Genomic DNA, 27,215 nt, shown 5'->3' with positions numbered 1-27,215 from the left:
CACAGCACTTGCTGTAAATGGGTTTCTCAGGGATGAATGATGGCAAGATCAAGGTTGATTACATTTCACATTGAGCATGCTCTAAGCTTGTGACTGGTGACTGGCTGCCTTCTCCTTGCTCTCCATCAATGTTACTGGACTTCCTTGTGAATTATACATTGCTAACAATGTACAGGAGGAAGTCAGCATCTGACAGATACTCACTGATCTAATGTCTTTCTCCAGGGTTTAGTTGTCATGTTTCACATTCCAACATTTAGAATTAATTTCCATTTCCTAAAGAGCATCGGGTCTGTTACCAGGACCTGTCTGGGACAAAGACAAAACTCACTATTTGGGATTCCTAATAAGATCATCAAGTGGATACACTGGAATGGGAATGGCATCACAGAGTGGATAAACTGGAAATTTTGGAATTTTGTTGACTTCACTTTTGTTGATTTATTGAAGGAGCCACGTGTGTTCAGACATAAAATGCGGAAAGTGTGGAACCACTGGGAATGCAAAGCTACTGGAGTGTGGAAATGGCTGATCTTTGAATAGAAGAAAAATGCTGCAGGTGCTGGAAGGCTGAAACAAACGCAGAGAATGCTGGAGAAACTCAGTCTGATATGACTCTTCTTTAGAATTCAAGAAGAAAAGTGATATAAAAATTGAAATATTAACTGTTTCTTTCTCCACAGATACTGCTGGATCTGCTGAGTTTCTCCTGGAATTTTTAAATGTAGCATGATCGAAGTTCCAGATTGGATCAATTTGCTTGCATCATTGTACTGGAAGTAGTGAAGATAGGAGATACATTTTATATTAAACATGCCATGATCAAATCCCTCCTAGTCAATGAGGAATATTTGAAAATTATTTGCTGCTGTTTTGTAGGGAGCCCAGCAGCTGATTTATGTACAGCAAGATCACAAAAACAGTGAGATGGTAATGAAAGGACCAGTTTCTTTTGTTTTTGGTTGCATGATAAATATTGGGCATGCACCTGTAAGACTGGATTTCCTGCACTTCTGGAGTTCATTTTCCGTTCCCACTAGGCCCTATACGTATAATGTGTCTTTCAAAAGATAGCAACTCTGACAGTGCTGTCATTTATCATGCTGGAACATCAGCCATCAGTACTCTGACTGTGCTGAACCCCCTCCCCTGACTATCTGACCCCACCACATGGGTATCTGGAATCATTATCTTCCACCACCCCCCTTCCCCACCACCACCCCACACAGCATCAGTGACACAGGTATGTGAGATTGGCCAAACAGCAGCTCCCTCTCTTTGAGTGATCATACTGTAGTTAGTGACAGTGAGCTGGGCGTATTGATTGTGAAGTGGAAAGGGAGAAGCAGTGACTTCAGCAGAACAGTCACACATTCCCCACACTTCTATATTCTGCTCATTCTGTCACTGCCTCAGTCAGCATCAGTTTATCTTTGTCCTGACCCAGCTACATATGTCTGTAGAAATGCTTCTCAGGAGCATTTGAGCAGGCATGAGGAGTGTGAATTAGATCCACTCCACATTTTCCCTCTCTCCGTGCTGATAGTTATAGTACAAGGTACAGGCATGCAGGCTCGGTGTGAGAGAACATTTCTCAACTAATCCTGGCCAGGTCTGACACAGGGAGCAACTGACATGTCGCAGTTCTGATTGCAAGCCACAACAGGAGGTTAGCAGCCGGGGCTCCCATGCACTGAAAGAAGATAGATCAATTTTGTTCAGTGTTTGTCACAATAGTTGGGACGTTGCAGGTCCAAGAGAATAGGTGTTTCTATGCTGTGGAATTTTTACTTTGAGCCAGCGTGTGGGAGATTCCATCCAGCGGCATTCGTGTGGAGTTACTGCTCAGTCAAAACTTCCTCACACACCGTGTGGATTGTTATTTCTTGAAAGCTGGTTTAGCTCCAGCTTTTAAAGTGACTCAAGCAGAGTGGAATGTTTTCCTTTGGGTTGGGAGACAGCAACACCCAATGAGACTCCTGAGAGTTAAAAATGTTGGTGCAGTCTGACAGGCCACTGTTCTCACTGAACAGCAGCTTCCAGTGTAAGGCTGATTCTCTCTCAGGGGACCCGGGTGACAGAGAGTTTCAGAGCAGTTAACAAATCTACAGTGAATGAATCCGATGGCTTTGGTCTCCAAGCTCCTCCTGAGCCCAAGCTGAATTCAGACAGTATGGCAGCTGATGTAACTGGACACTGTGAGGGCACTGATAGAGAGCTGGTGATGGAGCACAACAAATTGGAGCACAAGAGGATATTGCAGGCAAAAACTGACTATGATGCAAACTCATGTCGCTGCTACCACTCACCCAATGAACAGGCTGCAGATACTCGAATTGCTGCCATGTCTGAACAGGTAAATATGACTGGTGCCTTGCAGGTTAAATTCAAGAGTTTGATAGAGGGCCGGGCGGGACGCCTCCGGAAGGAGACCAAGCCCAGTGACGTTGCTGATTTCTCCGGAAAACACTCAAGTGTGATGGTTGATTCCCTACTGGACTCCGTCAATGACAGACCAAGACGCCCCAGGAGTACTTGTGTCCCAGAAAACAAGGTTGGGTTATTCCCAGAACTGGAATCACAATCACTGGTGCCAATTGTGAAGAGGAGAGGGATTGATCCTGATCCATTGTGTAAAGGGGAGCATTCTCAGCACCACAATGAAGCAGCAGTAGGAACTGTACAGCCTCAAGCATGCATTCTCCGTCCTGGGAAGAAGGAACTACGTCGACCCCTTAGTATGAGTTTCCTTGAGGCAATCAGAACTCCCTCCCATGCTGAGGCTGAGGTACCAGACAGTGAAGTGGCTGAACGGACTGCCAGTGCCACCAGATCTGACGGCACAGGCTTTTTGCGAGCTGGCTATCGATGGTCCAGTCACCGATGGGTTAGCTCAGCTGGGAAGACAATGAGTACAAAAGACACAGCGAGTGATCACAAAACTCCAAACTCCAAAATATCCCTCAAATCACTAAAAAGAAGCCTGAGCTTTCGAATTAGGAGAGGAGAGAACAAAAAGGAGTGTGAGACTACCAGATGCAGGACACTGAGTGTTGGAGAATCCTTTCGTCAAAGACTGAAGTCACCTGTAAGTGGGAGCTCATCTTCCCCAGAGATATCAAACCAAAAGACGCCCACCTGGCATAAGCAAGATCAGCGTTACCAGGTGCATCTAACATCTCTTATAAACACCTCCTCAGCCCCAACAGTGAAGCCAGCATACTCACCAAACCAAAACACTGAAGCAAACAATTGGTGGAAGTTTCTGACTGCTCATTTTCGCAAAAAGGATTCACGTGTGAACAAAAACTCTTCAAAAAATGATAGATTGGGATCTGAGATGCAGAGGAATGGCTGGACTTCACCAAGCGAGGAACAGAATATGGCTTCGTGTGGGATACTTGAATCTTGCAACATCCATGATCCATTTATGGAGAGCTATCATCATCTGCCCAAAAGTGAAATGTCATCACCATCATCAGAAGGTAAATTGGGAGTGATGTGGCTGATCAGCAGCAACAACAAACATCAGGGTGATGCATATGTGATGCTTATCATTCAAGGCTGGTTCAGAGCTAATTTTTGTAAGTGAAAGTGGTCCATGTAATGAGGGTAAACGGATGTTATGGAATTCTGTTAACCAAACTGCTATGAACTGCGTGAAAGTGGGCTGTTTGTGGACTTACTAACTTAACCTGGTTCTCTCAGCCGCCCTGATTATGCATTGGACAACAATGCCATTAGCATGTATGAATTTAAGGAAGAATTATAGCATCTGCTCTGCTAGATATAAGCAATTCAGATTGTTGTTAGGAAATATCAGTTTGTAGCCAGGATTTCTGTGGAATGAATATGTGGAAAGGTTAGGGGTTAGTGCTCAGACCCCAGCTATTCACAATAAGATCAATAATTTAGATGAGGGAACTAAATGTAACATCTACAAGTTTGCAAATGACACCAAGCTGGGTGGGAGGGTGAACTTTGAGAAAGAGGGAGATATTTCAGTGTGATTTAGATAGGCTGAGTGAATGGGCAAATACATGACAGATAATGCATAATGTGGATCAATGTAAGGTTATCCACTTTGGTAGCAAAAACAGGAAGGCAGATTGTTATCTGAGTGGCAATAGTTTGAGAAAGGGGGAGGTGCAATGAGACCTAGGTGTTCTGATACACCATTTGCTGAAAGTGAGCATGCAGGTACAGCAGGGAGTGTGGAAGGTCAGTGACATCAGTGTGTACCACAACCACTTCACTTATCACTCACAGTCACTCAGTGACATCCCTGACCATGGCCCCAGAGAGGCATCGCACCATTTTGGAGTCACATCCCTGTAGAAATGCCTGTTTGCACTCATCACTATTGAGTCACCTAATCCCCTTGAACTCTTGCTCTTGCCCCCTCATACAGCTGGGTCACCTATAGTGCTGCACTCTGCAGTGGAACGTTCATTGTCATCCTTTTCCTACACAGAATTAGTTACTGAGGGGAATGTCCTTTGCACTTTCTGCTCTGTCTTGCCTCTTTTCTCAGCTGTGGTCACCCATTTCCCCTCAGTATACAAGGTGACAGCGTCAACAAATGCTGGATTAGTGGTGCTGGAAGAGCACAGCAGTTCAGGCAGCATCCAACGAGCAGCGAAATCGACGTTTCGGGCAAAAGCCCTTCATCAGTTCCTGCATCTGCAGTCATTGTTTTTACCACCAGCGTCAACAAATGTGCTACCCATATCGCACTCAGCCTCGCAGATGTATCTCTGTACCTTCAGCTGTGCTCAAGTTTCAAGACTTGGCACTCAAGCTGTTTGAACTGCTGGCACTTCTTGCACATGTGGACCTTGTATCAGTAACTAATGAGAACATTTAGTTAAAGGAGAAGTGAATAGATAAGGTAAAGTCACCATTGTCCTCTGAACCATAGAGCTGCTGTCTCATTTGAGAGAGAGATCACTGGTGGTGCTGACTCACCACGCCTCAGGCGAGGGAATAGGTCGAGAAGGAGAGCCCTTCATGGCAACCTTGCTTAGTGCAGGAATTGAAACCATACTCTTAATATCAAGGTTCCCCATGATAGGCTCATTCATAAAGTCAGGAAGTATGGGACACAGGGAGATTTGGCTGTCTGGATTCAGAATTTGGCTGGCTGACAGAAGGCAGAGAGTGGTTGTAGATGGAATGTATTCTGCCTGGAGGACAGTGTTGAGTGGGGTCCCGCAGGGCTCTGTTCTTGGGCCTCTTTGTAGTTTTTATAAATAACTTGGTTGAGGGGTGGGTTAGTAAATTTGCAGATGACACTAAGGTTGGAAGTGTTGTATAGAGAGCTGCTGCAGGCTGCAGCGCGACATAGACAGGATGCAGAGATGGGCTAAGAAATGGCAAATGAAATTCAACCTGGATAAATGTGAAGTGATGCATTTTGGAAGGTTGAACTCAAATGCTGAATATAGGATTAAAGACAGGATTCTTGGCATTTGGAGGAACAGAGGGATCTGGGTGTGCAAGTACATAGATCCCTCAAAGTTGTCACCCAAGTGGTTAGGGTTGTTAAGAAAGCATATGGTGTTTTGGCTTTCATTGGGGGATCGTGTTTAAGAGCCGCGAGGTTTTGCTGCAGTTCTACAAGTACCTGGAGAGACCACACTTGGAATATTGTGTCCAGTTCTGGTTGCCCTACTATAAGAAAGGTACAGAGGCTTTGGAGAGGGTGCAAAGAAGGTTTACCAGGATGCTGCCTGGACTGGAGGGCTTGCCTTATGAAGAAAGGTTGAATAAGCGCTATGTTTTCTCTCTGGAGAGAAGGAGGAAGAGAGGAGACCTGATCGAAGTGTACAAAATAATGAGAGGAATAGATAGAGTCAATGGCCAGAGACTTTTCCCCAGGGCAGGATTGACTGGTATGAGGAGTCATAGTTTGAAGATATTTGAAGGAAGGTATAAAGGATACGTCAGAGGTAGGTTCTTTACACAGAGAGTTGTGAACGCATGGAATGCGTTGCCAGCTGTGGTGGTGGACGCAGAGTCATTAGGGACATTTAAGCGACTGCTGGACATGCACATGGATAGCAGTGAGTTGAGGGGTGTGTAGGTTAAGTTACTATATTTTACATTAGGATTAAACCTCGGGCTGAGCTTTGCTGTACTTTTCTATGTTCCATATTCTATCCGTGTGCATCGTAAACCAGCCATCCAGCCAGCTGAGCTAACTGACCCAAGGATGGAAGTGTAGTATTATTAGATTAGATTCGATTTTATTATGTACAGTGTGGAAATAGGCCATTCGGCCCAACAAATCCACACCGACCTTCCGACTAATGCACCCAACACAATGGGCAGTTTAGCATGGCCAGTTCACCTAAACTGCACGTCTTTGGATTGTGGGAGGAAAACCGGAGCACCCGGAGGAATCCCATCCACCCACAGGAAGAATATGCAAACTCCACACAGTCACCCAGGGCAAGAATCGAACCCAGATCCCTGGCGCTGTGAAGCAGCAGTTCTAACCACGGAGCCACCGTGCTGCCCTTAATGTGAAAGAGCTGGAGGAATGAGTCAAATTGGCTGCTCATTCCAAGTGCTGACATAGACATAATGGACCTGTGGCCTCCTGTGCTCCACCATTCTATAATTCTAAGCTCGGCTTTACTGGATACATAGTTTCTACTCAATAGATCGAACAGCAACTCAGCTTCTATGAAACAGGATCAAAAGCGATGACACACAACTGATCCTGATCCTGAGCCAGTTGATTTTGTATGCATGCGCTCTGTATCTTGGAGTCTATTGGTTATGTTCATATGTGCTCATTGTAGGTGACTCACTGGGGAAAAGCTTGTATGTTTTTTACTGCCATGGTCGAGGGTATATTCTAAAAAAGAGTTAATTTGTTCCTGACTATGATACCAGACAGTACTAATAATTCTCATGTGTCCTGAGATTGCACTGAGGACAAACAAGCTATGCAGCAAAGGGTAAACAGAACGTTAATTGCAGTGGGGTTGGATCAGCTAGTGTTTTCTCTTTTGTTTTCGCAATTTGCACCAATTTTCACTGTGTTCTAAAGAGGAAAGAAGCAGTTGCTTCCCCAGTTGGAAATGTTTGGCCATGTTCAAATAGATCCTGGTATTGAAACGGATTTCTGAAAATAGAGCAGGGATTGTGTCATTGTGTGTATTATACAGTTGGAAACAGCAGAGAGCTGAAGTCAGGTGGAATATGTGTTGTGGATTGGACAAGAGCCATTGGTGCTGTCTCAGTGTTTTGACCATCTAAAGGAGTTAGATATGGGAGTTTGGGAGGATTTTGTACTTTCAGAACAACCGTGAGTTAGAGTGTTGGAAGGCTTGTAGATGTGTGCTTTGTCAATGGTAATTGTGTCTTGATGGAACATGCTGCTGGTGAGTGAAACATGAGCTGAAACTATTGTGCAAGAAGGACTATAAATGCTTTTAATCATATGGGGCAAATCGATCATTTGGGAAGTGTGATGACAGAAAGCAGAATTTACTTTTTTGTTTGAAGTATCCTTTGCCTATAAGTTAAAGTTTGAATTATCTTGATTCCTTTTCAGATTAGATTCTCTACAGTGTGGAAACAGGCCCTTTGGCCCCACACCGACCCTCCGAAAAGTAACCCACCCAGACTCATTTCCCTCTGACTAATGCACCTAACACTACGGGCAATTTAGCATGGCCAATCCACCTAACCTGCACATCTTTGGACTGTGGGAGGAAACCGTAGCACCTGGAGGAAACCCACGCAAACACGGGGAGAATGTGCAAACTCCACACAGACAGTCACCCAAAGCTGGAATTGAACCCAGGTCCCTGGCGCTGTGAGGCAGCAGTGCTGCCCCTAGTTTAGTTGGTTTATTAGAGTAAAAGTTTTAAGAGTGAAATTTTATGCAGTATGTTTCTTTCCATTGGTATACTTTCTGTTTAAAAAGTTATTCGTCTCTGTGGGGATTGTAATATTGTAGTCTATAATTGTTGTTGTCCCAGTATGCCTCTAGTAAGCGCTACTTATCATCCCTGCGCTTGCTCACCTGAAATGACTATCAAATAGTCACTTTTATATCCCGTTTATAAATGTATGTCTCTGTGTTTAAATCCCTCCAGATCTTAGTTTTCTCCATGCTTATAACGCTGCGCAACCTGATAACCACCCCATCCTCCCTCAGTTTTCATTCCTGTTCCTCCAACACTAGCTACTCATGCAGCCACATTTCCCCATTGTTGTGTGCATGAGGCTAGACAAGAAATTGTGGGGGACCTGGCAGATATGTTTGCATCATGGTTAACCACGGGCAAGGTCCCAGAAGACTGGAGGGTAGACAATATTGTGCGCTTATTCAAGAAGGGTTTCAAAGAAAGCATGGGAACTATAGACCCGTAAGCCTAACATTTATGCTAGTAAGTTACTTGAGAAGATTCTGAGGGATAAGGTGTACATGCATTTGGAAAGACAGGGTTTGATTAGGAGTAGTCTAATTAGGAGTGGCATTGTGAGTGTGAGATCATGTCTCACCTATTTGTTAGAGTTATTTGATGAAGTGAACATGAAGTTTGATGAGGGCAAGGGGGTCGACATAGTTTTTATGGATTTCAGTAAGGCCTTTGATAAGGTTCCACTTGGTAGGCTGTTCTGGAAGGTTAGATTGCATTGAATCCAGGGAGAGCTGGCAAACTAGATACAAAATTGGTTGATGATAGGAAGCAGAGGGTAATAGTGGAACAATGCTTGTCAGACTGGAAGCCTGTGACGAGTGGAGTTTTATATCCTCGTGGTGTTTAATATAGATAAATGTGGTGTTGCATTTTGTAATGTCAAATCAAGGTAGGAGTTTTATGGTGAATGGTCAGGCCTTGAGTGTAGTGGAACAGAGGCATTTTGGACTTCAGGTTCACATTTCTCTGAAAGATAGGCAGGGCAGTGAAGAAGGCTTTAGGCACACTAGCCTTCATCAGTCAGAGCATGGAGATAGAAGTTGGGAAGTTATGTCGCAGTTATACAGGACATTGGTGAGGCCTCATTTGGAGTATTGTGTTTGCTTTTGGTCACTTTGTTATAGGAAAGATGTTATTAAACTGGAAAGAGTGCAGAAGAAATTTACAAGGATGTTGCCTGGATTCAACGGTTTGAGGAGATTAGACAAGCTAGGACGTTTTCCTTAGAATGTTGGAAACTGAACGGGGACATTGTAGAGGTGTATAAAATCATGAGAGGCATGAAAAGAGTGAATGCACTCAGTCTTTTTCCCCAGGGTTGGGGAATCGAGGACTAGAGGGCATCAGTTTAAGGTTAGAGGGGAAAGAATAAAAGGGAACCTGAGGAGCAACATTTTTACACTGAGGGTAGCATAAATATGGAATGAGCTGCCAGCTGAAGTGGTTGAGGAGGGTACACTAACAACACTTAAAAGGCTTTCAGATAGAAAAGGATTAGAAGGATATGGGCCAAGTGCAGGGAAACGGGGTTAGTGTGGATGGACATTTTGGTCAGCATGGACCAGTTTGGGCCAAAGAGCCTGTCTCCGTGCTGTAGGACTCTATGACTAAGTAGGCTGATGCACTCTGTTGTGTGTGACTGTAAGCCCCTCTGTGTTTGTCAACTGTCGGGTGTGCATTTTCTTTTATATATTTATGGGACATGGACATTGCTTGCTGGGCAAGCATTTCTTGCCAGTCCTTGGTTGCCTTTGAGAAGCTGGTCATGAGCTGTCTCCTTGAACTGCTGCAGTCCATGAAGCTTGTATGTTTGCATGTCTATGTGAAGTTGCTTGAAACCTTGTAATTTTGTGTAGTCTGGGCTTGTATTTTTTAAAATTTGTGTCTATGTGTAACACCATCTCAAAAGTCTTTCATTCAGATCTGCGAAAGTATTTTTGTGATGTGGGAAGTGTAACTATAAAAAGCTTATGAGTGTTAAAGTTGGTGTTGGGTCCTGATATGTATCCTGATGAAGGTTCCCAGGGAGTGTTGAGTGGGTGAGAACCGTAAAGTGTTTTCTTCTGCCAGTCCTTAAACAGGAGCAAATGACCTTGTTGCTCCTGTGTTCCTCTGTGGAATGCAAAGAATGGCATTTAAAAAACTGGTCATAATCTAACAGACTGACTGCTCTCCAGTGTGACAACACAACCATTTCCATCTCAATCTCTGTTAAATTATTAACAGATTCTTCCGATAACCATTACACAGGTATCTCAATCAGAGAATGCCAGAGACATTGAGCAGGTCAGACAACATCTTTGGAGAGAAACACAAGACTTAACATGTTATCTTTGACCTTCCATCACATGCTCTGTGTTTTATTCTATTAACTGTTTTTCTTTGCCTTCTGAAGCTGCTTTTTACATCCTTTCACTTATTGCTTGAAGCCCCATTTCCCTGTGAAGTTTCCAGATGCAGTTATCAAGGTGGGCCTGTATATGTACCTGAGATTTAAACAAGTGGCCTTATTATGGCACTGATTGTGCTGAATTTGATCATTCCTGCTTGTTCTGGGGCTTCCCTCAACAATTCATTTCTTGCCCTGTTTAAATGTTGTTAACTTGCCAGCAGTGTTTCCCTTTCTCACAGCTCTAGTGGCTTCTCTTTCTCATTCCCTTGCCTTTTGACTTTATTCTGTCACCTGAAAGAAAGCACCTGTGACAATATCATGCCCCTCAGTACTGCCCCAATAACAGACCAGTAATCTCTCACTAGTGATCCTCCAACAATGCAACACACCTTTTGTACTGCCTCTCTGATGATGTGGCACTCTGTCACTCTTACCCACTCACTTAACCTGTCTGTATTCTGCTGTAGACTCTTTGTGTCATCCTCACCATTTGACTTCCTTGTTTTTGTGTCTTCCATAATTTTGGCAAATTGCATTAACTTCTATCATCCAAGTCATTGTAAATAATTGGTGGCCCCAGCGCTAATCCCTGTGGCACTTCACTAGTTATAGGTTGCCATCCTTGGTCACAAACCTCTGTCTTTTATTATTATTTAGTCAAATCTATATCCAAGCTAATATTCTACCCCCAACACCATGGACTCTCATCTTATTAAGTAGCCTTGTATTTTGTACATAGTAGAACTTTTGAAAATCCACCTATTTTACACCTATTGGCACACCATTATGGGCACGGTGGCACAGTGGTTACGGCACGGTGGCACAGTGGTTAGCACTGCTGCCTCACAGCGCCAGAGACCCGGGTTCAATTCCCGCCTCAGGCGACTCTCTGTGTGGAGTTTGCACATTCTCCCTGTGTCTGCGTGGGTTTCCTCCGGGTGCTCCGGTTTCCTCCCACAGTCCAAAGATGTGCAGGTCAGGTAAATTGGCCATGCTAAATTGCCCGTAGTGTTAGGTTAGGGGTAGATGTAGGGGTATGGGTGGGTTGTGCTTCGGCGGGGCGGTGTGGACTTGTTGGGCCGAAGGGCCTGTTTCCACACTGTAAGTAATCTAATCTAATGTAAGTAATCTAATCTAATCTATTCTGCTTGTTACCTTCATTAGGCCATGCTGACTCTTACTTGATCATATTATCTATTTCTAATTGCTTCGTTATGATGTCTGCTAATCAACCTATAGTTTTCTGTTTCTGTCTTGCTCACTTTTTGAATAAGAGTGTTTTATTTAAGTTTTCCAATCTGGGTCACGTCTAGAATCTTAAAAGATTATCACCAGGGCATTCACTATCTCTTTAGCTACTTGCTTTGAAATCCTTGTATGCATCCCTTTGGGTCCAGAGGACATAATGGTCTTTAGCCCCAGTTTCACTAGCACTTTTGTTTTGTGATAATTATTATATTTATTTCCTTATCCCTTTTATACCTTGATTAATTAGGTATTTTAAAATGTTTTTCATGTCCTGTACCATGAAGACTGGTTCAACTCCTCTGCCAATTCCTGATTTCCCATTATTATTTCACCAGCTCTATGTTCACTTTGGCCCATCTGTACTTTTTATATTTTCAAAAACACTGATACTGTCCAGTTTTATATAACATTCCCAATCCTCTGGCTCTCCACCAATCTTTGCCACATTGTATGCTTTTTCTTACAATTTGATCCAGCCTTTAGCTTTCTATGTTACCCATAGTTGGTTTATCCCTATCCTAGAATCCTTCTTCCTCAGAAGGGTACAGGTATATCTTTGCTGATTTAATTTTCCTAGTCTGCATGAAGTTTACCCACAATTAATGTACTGCCATAGTCTCTGTCCTACAGAGCAGCTACTGTTAGAGGGTTGTACTTATTACTTCCATTTGTATGGATTCCATATCATTTGATCCAAGATCATTTCTTGCCATCGTAATTATTCCATCTCATACTAACACAGCTATATAACAACACTTTCCTTCCTGCCTTTCCTTTCAAAGAAATCACATAGCCATGAATATTTAATATACAGCTTCGATCACCTTTTATCACTATGTCTCTGTAATGATGATGAGTTCATTGGGCTCTATTTGTATTGTTAATTCATTTATTTTTATTCAAATATTGTGCTCATTTTCAAAATAAACCATTAATTTTGCCTTCATTTCCTCCTTTGACTGTATTTGCTTCTACTTTCTTATGCTTGTACGCTCAGTCCTTCTTGCCCTACTTTGGATATCATTATCAAAAAAGCTGCCAGGTCTTCTTAGTTTGTACTGCTTCTCTGACAGGGCAGCACTCACTGAAAATTTAAGTCCGAATGGCTTCCTGGATTATGTGCTCGAGTTTCTAGAGGGAACTTGAATTCACAATCTTTTGATTCAGAGTTGAGAATCATTGAGCCCCAGCTGACACTAAATCACTAAATGTGCTGGAGCTATAATAATGGATGAGAATAGTTGCAGAGAGCTGATGCCACATTCACACATGAGGCTTGAAGGTATGAATGTAATAGCAAGTAACCCTATGTCAAATTTACATTGGCTACAGTTATCTAAACTGTTGTTATTTACCATTGTTGTCAGATTGTCTGAGCTTCAGTAATCTGTCAGAGTACCTTACTTGTGTAATGTTTCATCCTAATCTTTAGAAAATCTCCATCTGCTCTGCTGTCAAGTTTACTGAGGCTGGTGGATGTGATGTAAAGCAGTGTTTTAAAATGTTTAAACTGCTGAGAATAATTTTCATGGCACACCCTTCATAATGGTCATAGTCCTGGTCACAGGTTGGCAATTCAGAATTGAGATAGATCTGCAATCGGGAATGTTTGTTTATCAGTGGTATTCAGGATATGGTCTGAAGTCAGATATATAAAGTTAGGCCACAGATCAGTCATTACCTCATTGAATGGTGGAGCAGGATCAACTGACTGAATGGCCTATTCGTATTCCTACATTATTGCTGTGTAAGAAATTCCATTAGGATAGGCTGGGAATCCTAATTGAAGTGATTGGGTGATCATCAGCAAAGTGATGAAATCACAAGATCATAGAACTTTAAGGAATAAGAACAGGAGTCAGCCATTCTGTTGTTCAAACCTGATCCGACATTCCTCATGTCCACTTCTTGCCCTTTCTCTGTGATCTTTGATTCCTCTATAGATCAAGAATCTATCCATACAAGCCTTAAACATACACAAGGACTCTAGCCCCACAGCTCTGTGTGGCAATGAGTTCCAGAGACTCTCAACCCTCAGAGAGAAGAAATTCGACCTTATCTTAAACTGGTGCCTCTTTATCTGTGATTATGACCTCTCATCCTAGATTCTCCCATATGAGGAAACATTCTCTCAGCATTTACCTTGTCAAGTCCCGTAAGAATCCTGTATGTTTCAATGCGATCACCTCTCATTCTTTGAAACTCAAGTGAGCAGAGGCCCAACCTGTTTAGCTTTTGCTCAGAAGACAATACCTCCATAACAGTGATCAGATGAGTGAACCTTCTCTGAAATGCCTCCAATGAAATGATATATTTCCTTAAATAAGGAGACTAAACCTGCTCACAGTACTGTAGATGGGGTCTCAGCAGCACCTTGTATACTTGCTGTTAGACTTCCCTACTCTTAAACTCCAACCCCCTTGAAATAAGGCCAACATTCCGTTAGCCTTCCTGACTACCTGCTGCCCCTTGGTGCTAGCTTTCTGTGTTTTGTGCACAAGTTCCCCAAAGTCCCTTTCTGTTGCAGCTTTCTGCTGTTCTTCTCTATTTAAGTAATATTCTGGTCTTCTGTTCTCCCTTCCAAAATGAACGACTTTGCATTTCCCACATTAAACTCCATCTGCCAGCTTTTTGTCCACTTACATAACCTATCAATATTCCTCTGTAAGCTGTTTGTATCCATCTCACAGTCTATCTTTCTAGATATTTTTATGTCATCTGCAAATTTGACTACAGTACCTTCACTTCCTTCCTCCCATGTTATTAATATCTGCCTACATAGCTGCCTTTCTATCTCTCCCTGATTCTTTGGAGAGCTATAGAACGATTCCAGCAAAGTGATTCCCCCTGGTTGTGTTTTTAAGTTCCACGTATTTGGCCTTATTTGGAGAATCTGCAAAGATATCATCCTCCTTACACCAGTTATTGATTCCTTATCAACCATTTCCAACGAGAGAGAATTTAACCGTCATCCCTTGGCATCCAATTACGTCATTGCTGAATCCTACAGTGTCGACATCCCGGACATTACTGTTAACTAGAAACTGAAATGGATCGGCTGCATTAATACTTTGGTTACAGGCTTATTTCAGAGGCTGAGTATTCTGCATGCAATATCTCACCTCCTGTATTCCCAAAAACTGTCCATCATATACTAGGATTAAGTTAAGAGTATGATGGCATATTCTTCTCTTGCCTTGATGTGTGCAGTTTCAACAAAACTCAAAAAGCTCAACACCTGTCAGGCCAAAGCAATCTGCTTGATTCGTCCATTGCCCTCAACATTCAGTCCCCTCGCAACGCGGCAGCAGTTTGAAGCATCTCCAAGGTGAGTACAGTAACTCACCATGGCTTCTTTGACCGAAACTTCCAAATGCAGTTCAAACCGACAACCTGGTAGAACAAGGGCAGCTAATACATGGGAAAACATTACTTATTGTCTGAATGCTCGATGATGGCTGATCATGCAGCACCTTTAATTCAAAATTCCTATCCTTGTTTTTAATTTTCTTTACTCATTCTTTTTATTCATTCTTGGGACATGGGCAACTCTGGCTGGGCCAGGATTAAATAATAGTCTCTAATTGCCTTTGATAAGGTGGTGATGAACTTCCTTTTTGAGTCATTGGAGTCCGTGTGACGTAGTGGCTTTTCTCCTCCCTATCTTCATAATCTCTTCTGGCCCCTCAACTCTGAATTATTTTCACTTAAACCTCTCCATTTCTCATTTCCTTTTAGTTACTCCTTAAAACCTACCAGTCTGACCATATCTTTGATTACCTACCTTAATATCTCCTCATGTGATTCAAAATCAAATATTATTTTACCATGCCACTTAAGATCTTCTTTCATTCGGATGTGTGCGTTGCCCATCCCTAATTGCCCTGGAGAAGCTGGTGGTAAACAATCTTTTAGACTGCTGGAGTCTTTGGGCGGAGATACACCCCAAAGTGTTGCTAGACAGGGAGTTGTTCGCATTGACAAACTTGCATTTATAAAGCACCATGAATGTGATAGCATGCCTTGGAACTTTGTTATGCTTGACACACCCAAGTAATATAAATTATTTTTATTAAACAGCTCTGTAAGTGCAATAAATTTTGGCTTTGCATGTCACGTTCAAATCCCAAGAACAAATAATACAAGAAACGTCCATGAGCTCAGCCTTCGAGCTGTTAGACTCCCTATCGCTGTATCCTCCTTTGTCCTTATTTGCCAGTATTCATTGTTCTGCTTCTACTGCACTTTCTCTGCATTGTCAACTCTGTTGTTGCCAACTTGGCCCTGCATTCATAGAATGTAGAACATTACAACGCAATACAGGCCCTTCGGCCCTTGATGTTGTGTCGACCTGTGAAACCAATCTGAAGCCCATCTAACCTACACTATTCCATTACCATCCATATGTTTATCCAAAAGCCATCTAATTGCCCTTAAAGTTGAGTCTACTACTGTTGTAGGCTGAAACTCTTATCCTGCCTTGCTAGTTTTCAACAGATTTGAAGGCTCCATAAAAGTTGGCTCTTTGATGAAGTATTTAGCGACCTTTGCTGACTCTTTTCTTGAGCTGCTTGTTAAAGGTGTAGTCTTATCTCAGCGCTATCTGCTGCTCTGGGCTGTGCTGCCTTCTTTGTGTGACTTGTATTCAAAGAAAATGAATTTCCCTTGCCTGGGTCGATTTGTTGCTTAGATACTGGGTTGCTGGAACTTGCTGTGTTCTTAAATAAAGGCAGTAGTTCTTTAAGTGCATTTGTTTGGACAGGTTGTACCTCAGGGGGTGAAATCATTGTTGAGCTTACAGTGATTTTCATGCGCAATGCAGAGTTTGAAGCTGCTAATTCTTATTTTTCCCAGTGGCAACAGGGGCTTTGTTTTTCCAGCGAGATTTGATGACCCTCAGCGAAGAATTTAAGAATTTAAACTGTCCAGTTGGATCTGGACAAGGGACCCCAGTATTTGAAACAAAACTAAGTAAAAGTTAGCAGCTGAAAATTTAATTTGTTTTTAATGGAATTGAAGCTGCAAGAGCACAGTAATAAAGCAACTGTTATCTGTGGGAAGGCACAGAGTTGGAAATGTCAATTGGCTTTGTCAGAGGGAGGTCATGCCCAATAAGTTTGATAGAATTTCTGGAGTGACCAGGTGGGTAGCTGAGGGTAGTGCCGCTGATGTATTCATGTGGCTTTCAGCAAAGTCTTTGACAAGCTCTCACATTGAAGAGTGATAAAGAAGTTTAAAGCCCAAGGGATCCAGGGTAACTTGCTAAGTTGTGTCCAAACCTGGTGTGGTAGCAGGAGACAGAGGGTGGTGGTAGAAGACTGTTGTGTGACTGGAGCCCGGTGTGTAGTGGTGAACAACAGGATTCAGTGCTGGGTCCCTTATTGTTCGTGACATATACAAACGCTGTAGATGAGAATGTGAGACAGGGGTGGATGTTAAGTAAATTTACAGATAACACAATGAATATATGAATATAAATAGTGATATTTTTAAATTTGGAAACTGTGATCACCCATCGTCATGGTTGACATCTATATTTAGCATTATGCTTCGTAAGTTCACCCTGTTTTAAGAAGGATTTTGGAGTTTCATGTCCAATGCATCATGATCAATGGTAAAAACAAACTGTGTCCATAATATTCTGATCAGGCAACACCTGTGGAGGCAAAAGCAGAATGAAATACAGAATCAATGAAGAGTTATGGTGTAGAAGGAGGCCATTTGGCCTATAGTGCCTGAACAAGCTTGTTAAATGAGCATCAAGAGCTCGTGTCAATCTCCTGCTTTTTCCCTGTATCTTTGGACAATATTTTTATCTAAATAATCATCCATTGTCCTCTTGAATGTCTGAATGGAAGCTGCTTTCACCACATTTCCAGGAATGTCATATATCTGTCATCTTTCATCACAAAAGTCAACAAAGTGATAGATTTTAAGAAAGTGAAGGGGGGCACAGTAAGAAAAGAAGAAAATGGAAGATGCAATAGGGTGGAAGAGAGGAGAAATTGAGAAAGGAGTTGCATTTGCAAGGCCCAAAGGACTGGCAGTGGGACAAATAAAAATAGATGATGGGCCTAGGTGTGTATAGCAGAATGGAGAAAAGCTGTTTTCTGAAATCAAAAACTGAACAAACTAAGGTGAAGACCAAAACGCATGTAAAGAAAAATCAAAATAGGAGTACTGGTTACCATTTTTAATGACTGAACTCAATATGGAGTCTGGGAAAATACGAAGTGTTTATGGAAAGTTGAGATGCCATTCCACAAACTTGCTATTGACAATCACCTCTTCATGGACAGTTAGGGTTGGGTAATAAATGCTGGCCTAATCAGTAATAGTCATATCCCAAAGCAAAAAAAAAATTAAAAATGATCCCTAAATGTTATTTCAGGAAGAGATCTATTGAATTTGCAACTTACAAGTTTTTATCAACTCCTTCTGAAGGATTTGGATATTATATGAAATCAACATTAAAATGATTTTGTGAATCAAGATTGGATAAATTGTTTTCCTTTATAGGAATACGTGAACCTCAAGTTTTTTGTAACTTATATTCTACGTTCTAAACATGTTCCTCCAACTGCTGAACCTGAGCATTGTCAGCTCCTGCCCATTATTCCTGGGCTCCGTTAGTCCCAGTTTTGCAAACTGGACATATTGCTCAATCTTCTTTTTGAAACATGGAGAGAGCAACAGTACATTTTCAAGAAAATCAAATTTCTAATTAAAGATTAAGGAAGCAATAGAGCTGGAAACTACTATAATAAAACCCCTTTCATATTGGGAGGAAACAGACATCAACACTTACCCATTTGTCCAGTCTGTTCAGCTTCCATGAAATCAAAGAAAATACCATTGCAATGAATTGATGGAGTGCCTGCTAGTGTTAGTAAAGCTTTCTCTGTGCTGCCCTAAGCTTGTGATTGGACAGAAAGACTGTTTTCCACAAGAACTCATCGTCAGTGGAACATTGTAATCAGGAGCACACTGCTATGTTTCATGTGCTGTTGAATGCTAATCTATTTCCCTTTCTCTTAGTTTGTTCTTTAGAATTCAAAGTGGCCACACTGGTGCTTTTGTCATTTATTTAACAGCTTGATACATTTTCATTCTAGGATGTTTCTGTGAGAACTTTCCTGTTTGGACCCTGTACTCCATAGATACGTGTGTATGACCTGATATTTCTTTTTAAGGATTCAAGCTCCCTGTATTTAAAAAGAAAACTTCATATTAACTATTTTTACTTCCAATGTCATGTTATTCAGCTGACTGAAGGGTTCGATGCTACTGATACAGGTGGATTAATTGAGTCCAATCCAATTATATGCCATGGAAAGTTGGCGTTAGGAGGAGGATTGGAATGTTTCTTGGTATTAAGCTATGCTTTTTTTTTTGGCCCAGGAATTTATGATAGTTAAACATTAAATAAAGAAAGAAAGTGAAAGTCTAACATAGATTGCAGGGCCCCTTATCCCTTTTCTTTTCCCCAGTGTATTTCTGACACCAGAATAAAGAAATAATCCTAACTTTAATCTTAATCTTAATTGTAACTGTAACCTTAATCCCAACTCTAACCTTAATCTTAACCCTATCCCATCAGGTACATTGAGCCTGACCCATCAGATCAGTACACCAGCAATGATAAAGTACTGATAAAGACAGCAATGGTGCACAGCATACTCTCCTTCAGGATACTGAGAGAAACAACAGTGGTGTACACCATACTCCCCTCCGGGGTTCTGTCTTACCAACAGGCCCAGTATTGAGGCAGTAATCACCCAAAGACCATCTCTGTTGGGCAGAACATTTGTTTATGCGCTTTTACACATAAGCACATTTGTTTATGTGCTTGGACAGAACCTTCAGCGAGGTTATTACACCAACCATACCAGAAGAGAGTAGAAGGGAGAAGACGATGAGGAAGGCAGAGAGGAGACAAGTGCAAGAGACCCCAGTGGAAGTACCTGTCATGAACAGGTTGAATCTTTTGGAAACAGTAGAGACAGATGACTCTGCCAGTTTGTGAGGCGGTCAGGTCTGCCAATCAAAAGTTGGCGTGGAGGCAGAGCTGAGGAGTCAGACATCACATAGAGCCGTGGTAATAGGGGACTCCATAGTGAGAGGAACTAAACGGGGTTTCTGTGGCAACAGGCGGGATTTGAGGATGGTATGTTGCCTTCCTGGTGCCAGGATTAAGGACATCGCAGACAGAGTGCAGGAAATCCTCAAGGGCGAAGGTGAAGAGCCAGAGGTGGTGGTACATGTTGGCACAAATGATGTCGGGAAGAAGAGGAGGGACATTCTACAGTGGGACTTCGGTGAACTCGGAAGAAAGCTGAAAAGCAGGACATCCAGGGTGGTTATCTTCGGTTTGCTTCCAGTTCCTCGGGCTGGAGAGGCCAGAAACAGGGAGATAATGGACTTGAATGTGTGGCTGGGGAACTGGTGTAGGAAGCAAGGATTTAAATTCTTGGATCACTGGGGTATGTTTTGCGGTAAGGATAAATTATACAAGAGGGACGGGTTGCACCTTAATAGGTGGGGGACCAGCATTCTGGCAGGCAGGTTTGCCACTGCAACACAGCTGGGTTTAAACTAAATAGCGGGGGGAGGGGACAAACTGGAAGTTTAAGAAGGAAATTGAGGGGAAAGTTAGAACAAGAGAAGTCAAGAAAGACAACGGTATCAATGGAGCAGAAAACTCAGAAAGGTTGAGTGAAATAGGGATTGATAGGAAGGGTGAGGGCAGTAACGAATTAAAAATATTATATACGAATGCACGAAGCATTAGAAATAAGATGGATGAGCTTGAGGCTCATTTGGAAATTGGCAGTTACGATGTTGTGGGGATAACGGAGACGTGGCTTCAAGTGGACAGGGCCTGGGAAATGAATATTCAAGGCTATATGTGCTATCGTAAGGACAGACTGACGGGCAGAGGGGGTGGGGTGGCCCTGTTGGTAAGGAATGATCTTCAGTCCCTTGCGCGGGAGGACCTAGAATCAGGGGATGTAGAGTCAGTATGGATAGAGCTGAGAAATTCTAAGGGTAGAAAGACTCTAATGGGAGTTATCTACAGGCCCCCAACAGTAGTCTGGATTTAGGGTATAAGTTGAATAAGGAGCTGAAATTGGCCTGTCGCAAAGATATTACTACAGTTGTTATGGGGGATTTCAACATGCAGGTAGACTGGGAGAATCAGGATGGTACTGGACCTCAAGAAAGGGAGTTTGTGGAGTGCTTCCGAGATGGATTCTTAGGCTGGTGCTGGAGCATACCAGGGAGAAGGCAATTCTGGATCTGGTGTTGTGCAACGAATCGGATTTGATCAGGGACCTCGAAGTGAAGGAGCCATTATGAGGTAGTGACCACAATACAATAAGCTTCAATCTGCAATTTGAGAGGGAGAGGGTACAATCGGAAGTGACAATATTTCTGTTGAATAAAGGGAACTATGGAGCTATGAGGGAGGAGCTGGCTAAAGTTCAATGGTGCAATACCCTAGCAGGGATGGCAGTGGCAGGTATTTCTAGGTATAATGCAGAAGATGCAGGATCAGTTCATTCCAAAAAGGAAGAAAGATCCTAAGGGGAGGCAGGGGTGGCCGTGGCTGATGAGGGAAGTTAAGCACCACATAAAGACAAAAGGGAAAAAGTATAACATAGCAAAGATGAGTGGGAAATTGGAGGACTGGGAAGCTTTTAAAGAACAACAGAGGATAACTAAGAAGGAAATACGCAGAGAAAAAATGAGGTACGAAGGTTAACTGGCCAAAAATATAAAGGAGGATAGTAAAAGCTTTTTTAGGTCTGTGAAAGGGTAAAAAATGGTTAAGACTAAAATTTGCCCCTTGAAGACAGAAACGGGTGAATATATATTACGGGGAACAAAGAAATGGCAGAAGAATTGAATTGGTACTTTAGATCTGTGTTCACTGGGGAAGACACAAGCAATCTCCCTGAGGTAATAGTGGCTGAAGGACCTGAACTGAAGGGAATTTATATTTGCCAGGAATTGGTGTTGGAGAGAAGGTTGATAAGGTCTGAAGGCTGATAAGTCCCCAGGACCTGATGGTCTACATCCCAGGGTACTGAAGGAGGTAGCTCTAGAAATCGTAGATGCATTGGTGATCATTTTCCAATGTTCTATAGATTCGGGATCAGTTCCTGCGGATTGGAGGGTGGCTAATGTGGTCCCTCTTTTTGAGAAAGCAGGGAGTAAAAGACCAGTTAGTCTGACCACAGTGGTGGGAAAAATGATGGAGTCAATTATAAAGGATGAAATTACGACACATCTGGATAGCAGTAACAGGATAGGTCAGAGTCAGCATGGATTTATGAAGGGGAAATCATGCTTGACTAATCTTCTGGAATTTTTTGAGGATGTAACTCTGAAGATGGACAAGGGAGATCCAGTGGATGTCGTATACCTGCACTTTCAGAAAGCCTTTGATAAAGTCCCACATAGGAGGTTAGTGAGCAAAATTAGGGGCAAAATACTGACTTGGATTGAAAATTGGTTGGCTGACAGGAAACAAAGAGTAGTGATAAACGGCTCCCTTTTGGAATGGCAGGCATTGACCAGTGGGCTACCGCAGGGATCAGTGCTGGGGACCGCAGCTTTTTACAATATACATTTATGATATAGATGATGGTATTAAAAGTAATATTAGCAAATTTGCTGATGATACAAAGCTGGGTGGCAGGGTGAAATGTGAGGAGGATGTTAGGAGATTACAGGGTGACCTGGACAGGCTAGGTGAGTGGACAGATGCATGGCAGATGCAGTTTAGTGTGGATAAATGTGTGGTTATCCACTTTGGTGGCAAGAACAGGAAGGCAGATTATTACCTAAATGGAGTCAAGTTAGGTAAAGGGGCAGTACAACGAGATCTAGATGTTCTTGTACATCAGTCAATGAAAGCAAGTATGCAGGTACAGCAGGCAGTGAAGAAAGCTAATAGCATGCTGGCCTTCATAATGAGAGGAATTGAGTATAGAAGTAAAGAGATCCTTCTGCAGCTGTACAGGGCCCTGGTGAGTCCGCACCTGGAATATTGTGTGCAGTTTTGGTCTCCAAATTTGAGGAAAGACATTCTGGCTATTGAGGGAGTGCAGTGTAGGTTCACGAGGTCATTACCCGGAATGGCGGGACTATCTTATGTTGAAAGATTGGAGCGACTGGGCTTGTATACCCTTGAGTTTAGAAGGCTGAGAGGGGATCTGATTGAGATGTATAAGATTATTAAAAGATTGGACACTCTGGAGGCAGGAAGCATGTTTCCGTTGATGGGTGAGTCCCGAACCAGAGGACACAGTTTAAAAATAAGGGATAGGCCACTTAGAACAGAGTTGAGGAGAAACCTCTTCACCCAGAGAGTGGTGAGTGTGTGGAATGCTCTGTCCCAGAGGGCAGTGGAGGAAAAGTCTCTGGATACTTTCAAGAAAGAGTTGGATAGAGCCCTTAAGGATAGTGGAATCAAGGGTTATGGGGGTAAGGCAGGAACAGGATACTGATTGAGGATGATCAGCCATGATCATAATGAATGGTGGTGCTGGCTCAAAAGACAGGATGGCCTACTCCTGCACCTATCGTCTATTGTCTATTACCAGACTCTCGAAGCAGCTGTTTTACTCAAAACTCCAATTCTGACAGGAGAATCCTTCTCCCAGGAGGACAATAGAAACACTCTGGTGATTTGTCTCGCTGACTGCAGGTGAGAGCAAGGCAGATAATCCAGGAATCATAGATTACTGTCAAGTTCCAGCTTCCCCTATAGCCAATGTGGCAGCGAGTGTTACTCTTATTGCTCAAACAGGCTGTCTGAACTAGCGTCGGTGAAATTGGACAAATATTGCAAATGCAGTCCAGCATGAGCCAGAGTACTGAGAGATGAGGAGGATAATAATGAAATGTGTGTGGTAATGCAAGGGATTGCAATCACATGGCATATCTGCCACATTATCGTGTGTGAGAGATGCACAAATAGTGAGTGTACAATCACTACAATATCTGATAATAACTCTACAATAACTGATATAAATCAATACTTGGGAGAGACCAAGAATCCTCCCTAACCTTTCAGTATTCTATACAAGAACTTAAAATAAAATGGTATGATCCTCTTTAAAGGAAGAGCAAAGCAGGCAAGGAAGGGTGATGTGTGCTTTGCTGATCAGTTTAATGCTCCAGCAATTTGTTACATCAAATGCAACATTCCTGCTTTTGATCAGTTACAGTACAGAACATTTTATCTCATCAGGACAGGTATCTGTCACTAGCTCAGAAACAACGTCATTTGCAGAATCCACTTTGCTGAAACCATCTGTAAAAACCTGCATGTGAAGGTGTTAGCGAATGGTTTGAAGGCATTGTGAAGTGACTGGCAATCGAAAGAAAATGATACAGTGCAGTTCCTGGGATTCTAACTGAATATGAACAGTTTTTGCAAGACTTCACCTGTTGACATTCAGGAACATCGCCAGCAATGCAATGATGGATTTTATCTTTGTATACCTGTGTCATACCTGAAAATACATTTATTTGATTTAACATGTGTTGAGGAAATTCTCATGGAAACAAGTCTGTCACTTTACAACACTGTGGAGAAGTACTAGTTTGGACTGATCAGGGCAGTAGACAGGGAGGTACTTATCACTAGTATAATAATCTGAGACCTGAGATTGAATATCAACATGGCAGATGAAATTTGAATTCAACAAAATTGTGAATAATAATTCAGTTACCATGAGACAGTTGTTGATTGTCTTTAAACCCCATTCTGTTCAATATTGTCCTTCAAAGAAGGAAAGCTACTGTCGTTACCTGGTTTGGCCTATATGTGGCTTCAAACACACAGCAATGCAGTTGCTCTAAAATGGTCGAGAAAGTCATTCAGTTTTATCAAACAACTAAACTATCTCAAAAAAAGGAATGAAGTGGCACGGAGCTAGGAACCAGACATGATAATGGCAATCAAACTATATACCAGCCAACAACATTACCATCCCTGGGCATATCCCTTTAAAATTCAAGTTGGACTACATTCTAGAGAAAACAGACCTAATTTGTAAAATGTCTCCTCATTACTTAACCCAGGTATCATTCTGGAAAACCTACAGTGTATTCTCTCCAAAGCCAATATATTCTTCTTAATGTATGGTCTTCAAATTTGCTCATAATACTCTCAATTGGGGTCTAATCATGGTTTTCTATAACTGCATTCTTGTACCCCAGGCGCCTCAGTATTAAAGCTGGCTTTCCTTTAGCTTTCTTGGTTATTTTCTGCACCCATTTATGATATTTTAAAGATCTATGCACATGAACTCCTAAGTCTCTTTTTACGTCCACTGTATTTCACTTCATAGCTGCAGAACTTTACAAAGGCTCCTCAATAATACCTTCCAAACTCATGACCACTATCATCTAGAAGGAATAGGGTAGCAGATACAAGGGAAAACTACTACCTTCAACATTCCCTCCGATCCACTCATTCATATTGAAAATATGTTGCTGTTCCTCACTACAAATGGACCAAAATCCGAATACTCTCTTCCTGTGGTGTGGGGAAAGCACCTATACCAAATGTATCACAACAATTCATATAGGAAGCACACACACACCACCACTTTCTCAAGGGTAACTAGAAATGAGCAGTAAATGTTGGCCCAACCAGCAATATGCATCTCCCAGGAATTAAAAATGTTCTGTTCCCGTATATTACACTGAGGCATAGTACAGGTTGAGATAGGTCTATTCATCTCAGCTACCTTCTCCCCACCCCCACTCCCACCCTCCTATTTATCTCTCAGCTCCCCCACCCCCACCACTGCCTCCATATTCCTGACCAAAACGTCAACTCTCCTGCTCCTCGGATGCTGCCTGACCTGCTCTGCTTTTTCAGGACCACACTTTTCAATTCTGTTGCTCTGTAATGCAGAGTGCAGTACTGGCATGGATATGTCTATTGGAGTATAACACCAGGATGCTGTATCAGTGAGGCCAGGTCTGTCCCAATGTAACATTGGAATACAGTACTGTTGGGGATAGGCCTTTCCCTGTATAGTACTGGTGAAATAGGTTGTTTTTCTATAACTTTGGACTTTTACATGTATGAGAACAGGTGTGTTATTGCATAATGATGGGGTTCGGTACTGGTGAGGACAGGTCTCTTGTAACACTGCTATACAGTACTCATAGGAGGTGGTCTGAAGTGATATAACATTAGGGTACAGTACTGATACAGACAGATCTGTTAATGTAAAAGACTGCGGTGGAGACAGGTCTGTCTCTGTGGAAGACTGGGCTACAATGCTTTCAGGAATCTATCTTACATTGTATAATATAGGTACTTTGCTGGTACGTGTTCTTCACTCATAGGGTAATAGAAGTCTACAGCACAGAGAAAGACCCTTCAGCCCATCCACTCTGCAATGTCCAAAAACAACCACTTAATTATTCGAATCCCATTTTCCAGCACTTGGCCCAGAGCCTTTGCCATCACAAATATACATCTAATTACTACTTAAATGTTATGAGGGTTTCTGTCCCTACCACCCTTACAGTCACTGTTTAAAAACTGTGGTACAGAACTGATTGGGATATGTCAGGGTACATTGCGGGTACCTACATATCCGTACCTGTGGAATGCTGGAAAATGGTACTGGTAATCAGATTTGTCAGTATATAACTCTGCTGTACAGTGCAATATTATTGATAGGTCAGCTTTAGAGAAGCTTACTTTATCCATGTGCAGAACAAACACTGGCCACATAGAATCATTTCTTGTTTATCTTGCAGACTGCAGAAAGCTGTTAAGAAAGTGTGCTGCATGTTTGTCACTTTCTGCTGGAGATCTGTTGGTTGCTCTTAGTGCTTTTACTCAGAATGTGTGTATACTCAACTGTAATCACACATCAGGGAAGCTGCACTAACAAGTATTTTGCTAGCCAAGCCCCGGAGTTGATCCACAGATCTAATGAGTCAGTTTGCATAGAAGTAATTGGAGCAAGGATTTGCAGCACTCCTTAACTCATTGAAGGCATTGTTCTGGGAACCTTAGACTGAAACATATGTGTTTGAAAGTGGACTGAAGGTTTGATTAGTAAAACATCTTTTACCCTTAAAGATGATATTGTACTACTGTGGTATTCTGGTTGTGAGCTCTGGACAGTGTGAAATGTAAATCACACAGCCAGTGATTCAGTGACATTTGCTTATTTGCCAGTCACCAGTTTATCTTGTTTGTGCTTCATGCCTGGAGTTTTAGAAAGGGCTGTTCTCAAGACTAAAATAACATCAAACCAAGACAGGCAGCATCAATGGAGAAAAACAGGATTTACATTTCAGGTCAATGACCTCTCATTAGAACCTTGTCTGAGCAATATTGATGTACTTGGGTATAAATCCGACATCTAAACACCAAAGTTCGATGATATTGCAAGAAAGCGAGCTTGAGAATTACACCGAGACTCCAGTGCTGAACAGTAGTTTGTCTCCGTTTTATAACGTGCATGGTGTTGGAGTATAGGACTTCAGAATGAAGGCAGATCTTGCAGAAAAATATAAGGTACTAATAGGTCTAGACAAGGTAAATGCAGGAAAGATGTTCCCAATGACCAGGGAGTCCAGAA

The 27,215-nt window shown here is 42.3% G+C and overlaps 1 protein-coding gene across 2 annotated transcripts in view; it reads left to right on the top strand.

The window, feature by feature from the left end:
- Nucleotides 1–27,215, top strand: part of agap3 (ArfGAP with GTPase domain, ankyrin repeat and PH domain 3) — a 655,804-nt gene that overhangs the window by 301,853 nt on the left and 326,736 nt on the right. Inside the window, exon 1 of one of the 2 annotated variants that reach the window (XM_072569614.1) lies at nucleotides 1,610–3,485. The exons of the other annotated variant lie outside the window; for it this stretch is intronic. Within the exon in view, the coding sequence (XP_072425715.1) occupies nucleotides 2,174–3,485 (1,312 nt within the window). The 5' untranslated portion in view covers nucleotides 1,610–2,173. Of the gene's footprint in view, nucleotides 1–1,609; nucleotides 3,486–27,215 lie in introns of those variants that run through there. 2 annotated transcript variants of the gene reach the window in all.

Source organism: Chiloscyllium punctatum, chromosome 5, assembly GCF_047496795.1.
Source record: "Chiloscyllium punctatum isolate Juve2018m chromosome 5, sChiPun1.3, whole genome shotgun sequence".
NCBI classification, from domain to species: domain Eukaryota; kingdom Metazoa; phylum Chordata; class Chondrichthyes; order Orectolobiformes; family Hemiscylliidae; genus Chiloscyllium; species Chiloscyllium punctatum.
Note: the sequence above shows the minus strand (reverse complement) of the source record. Positions and strands in the feature narration are given on the sequence as shown.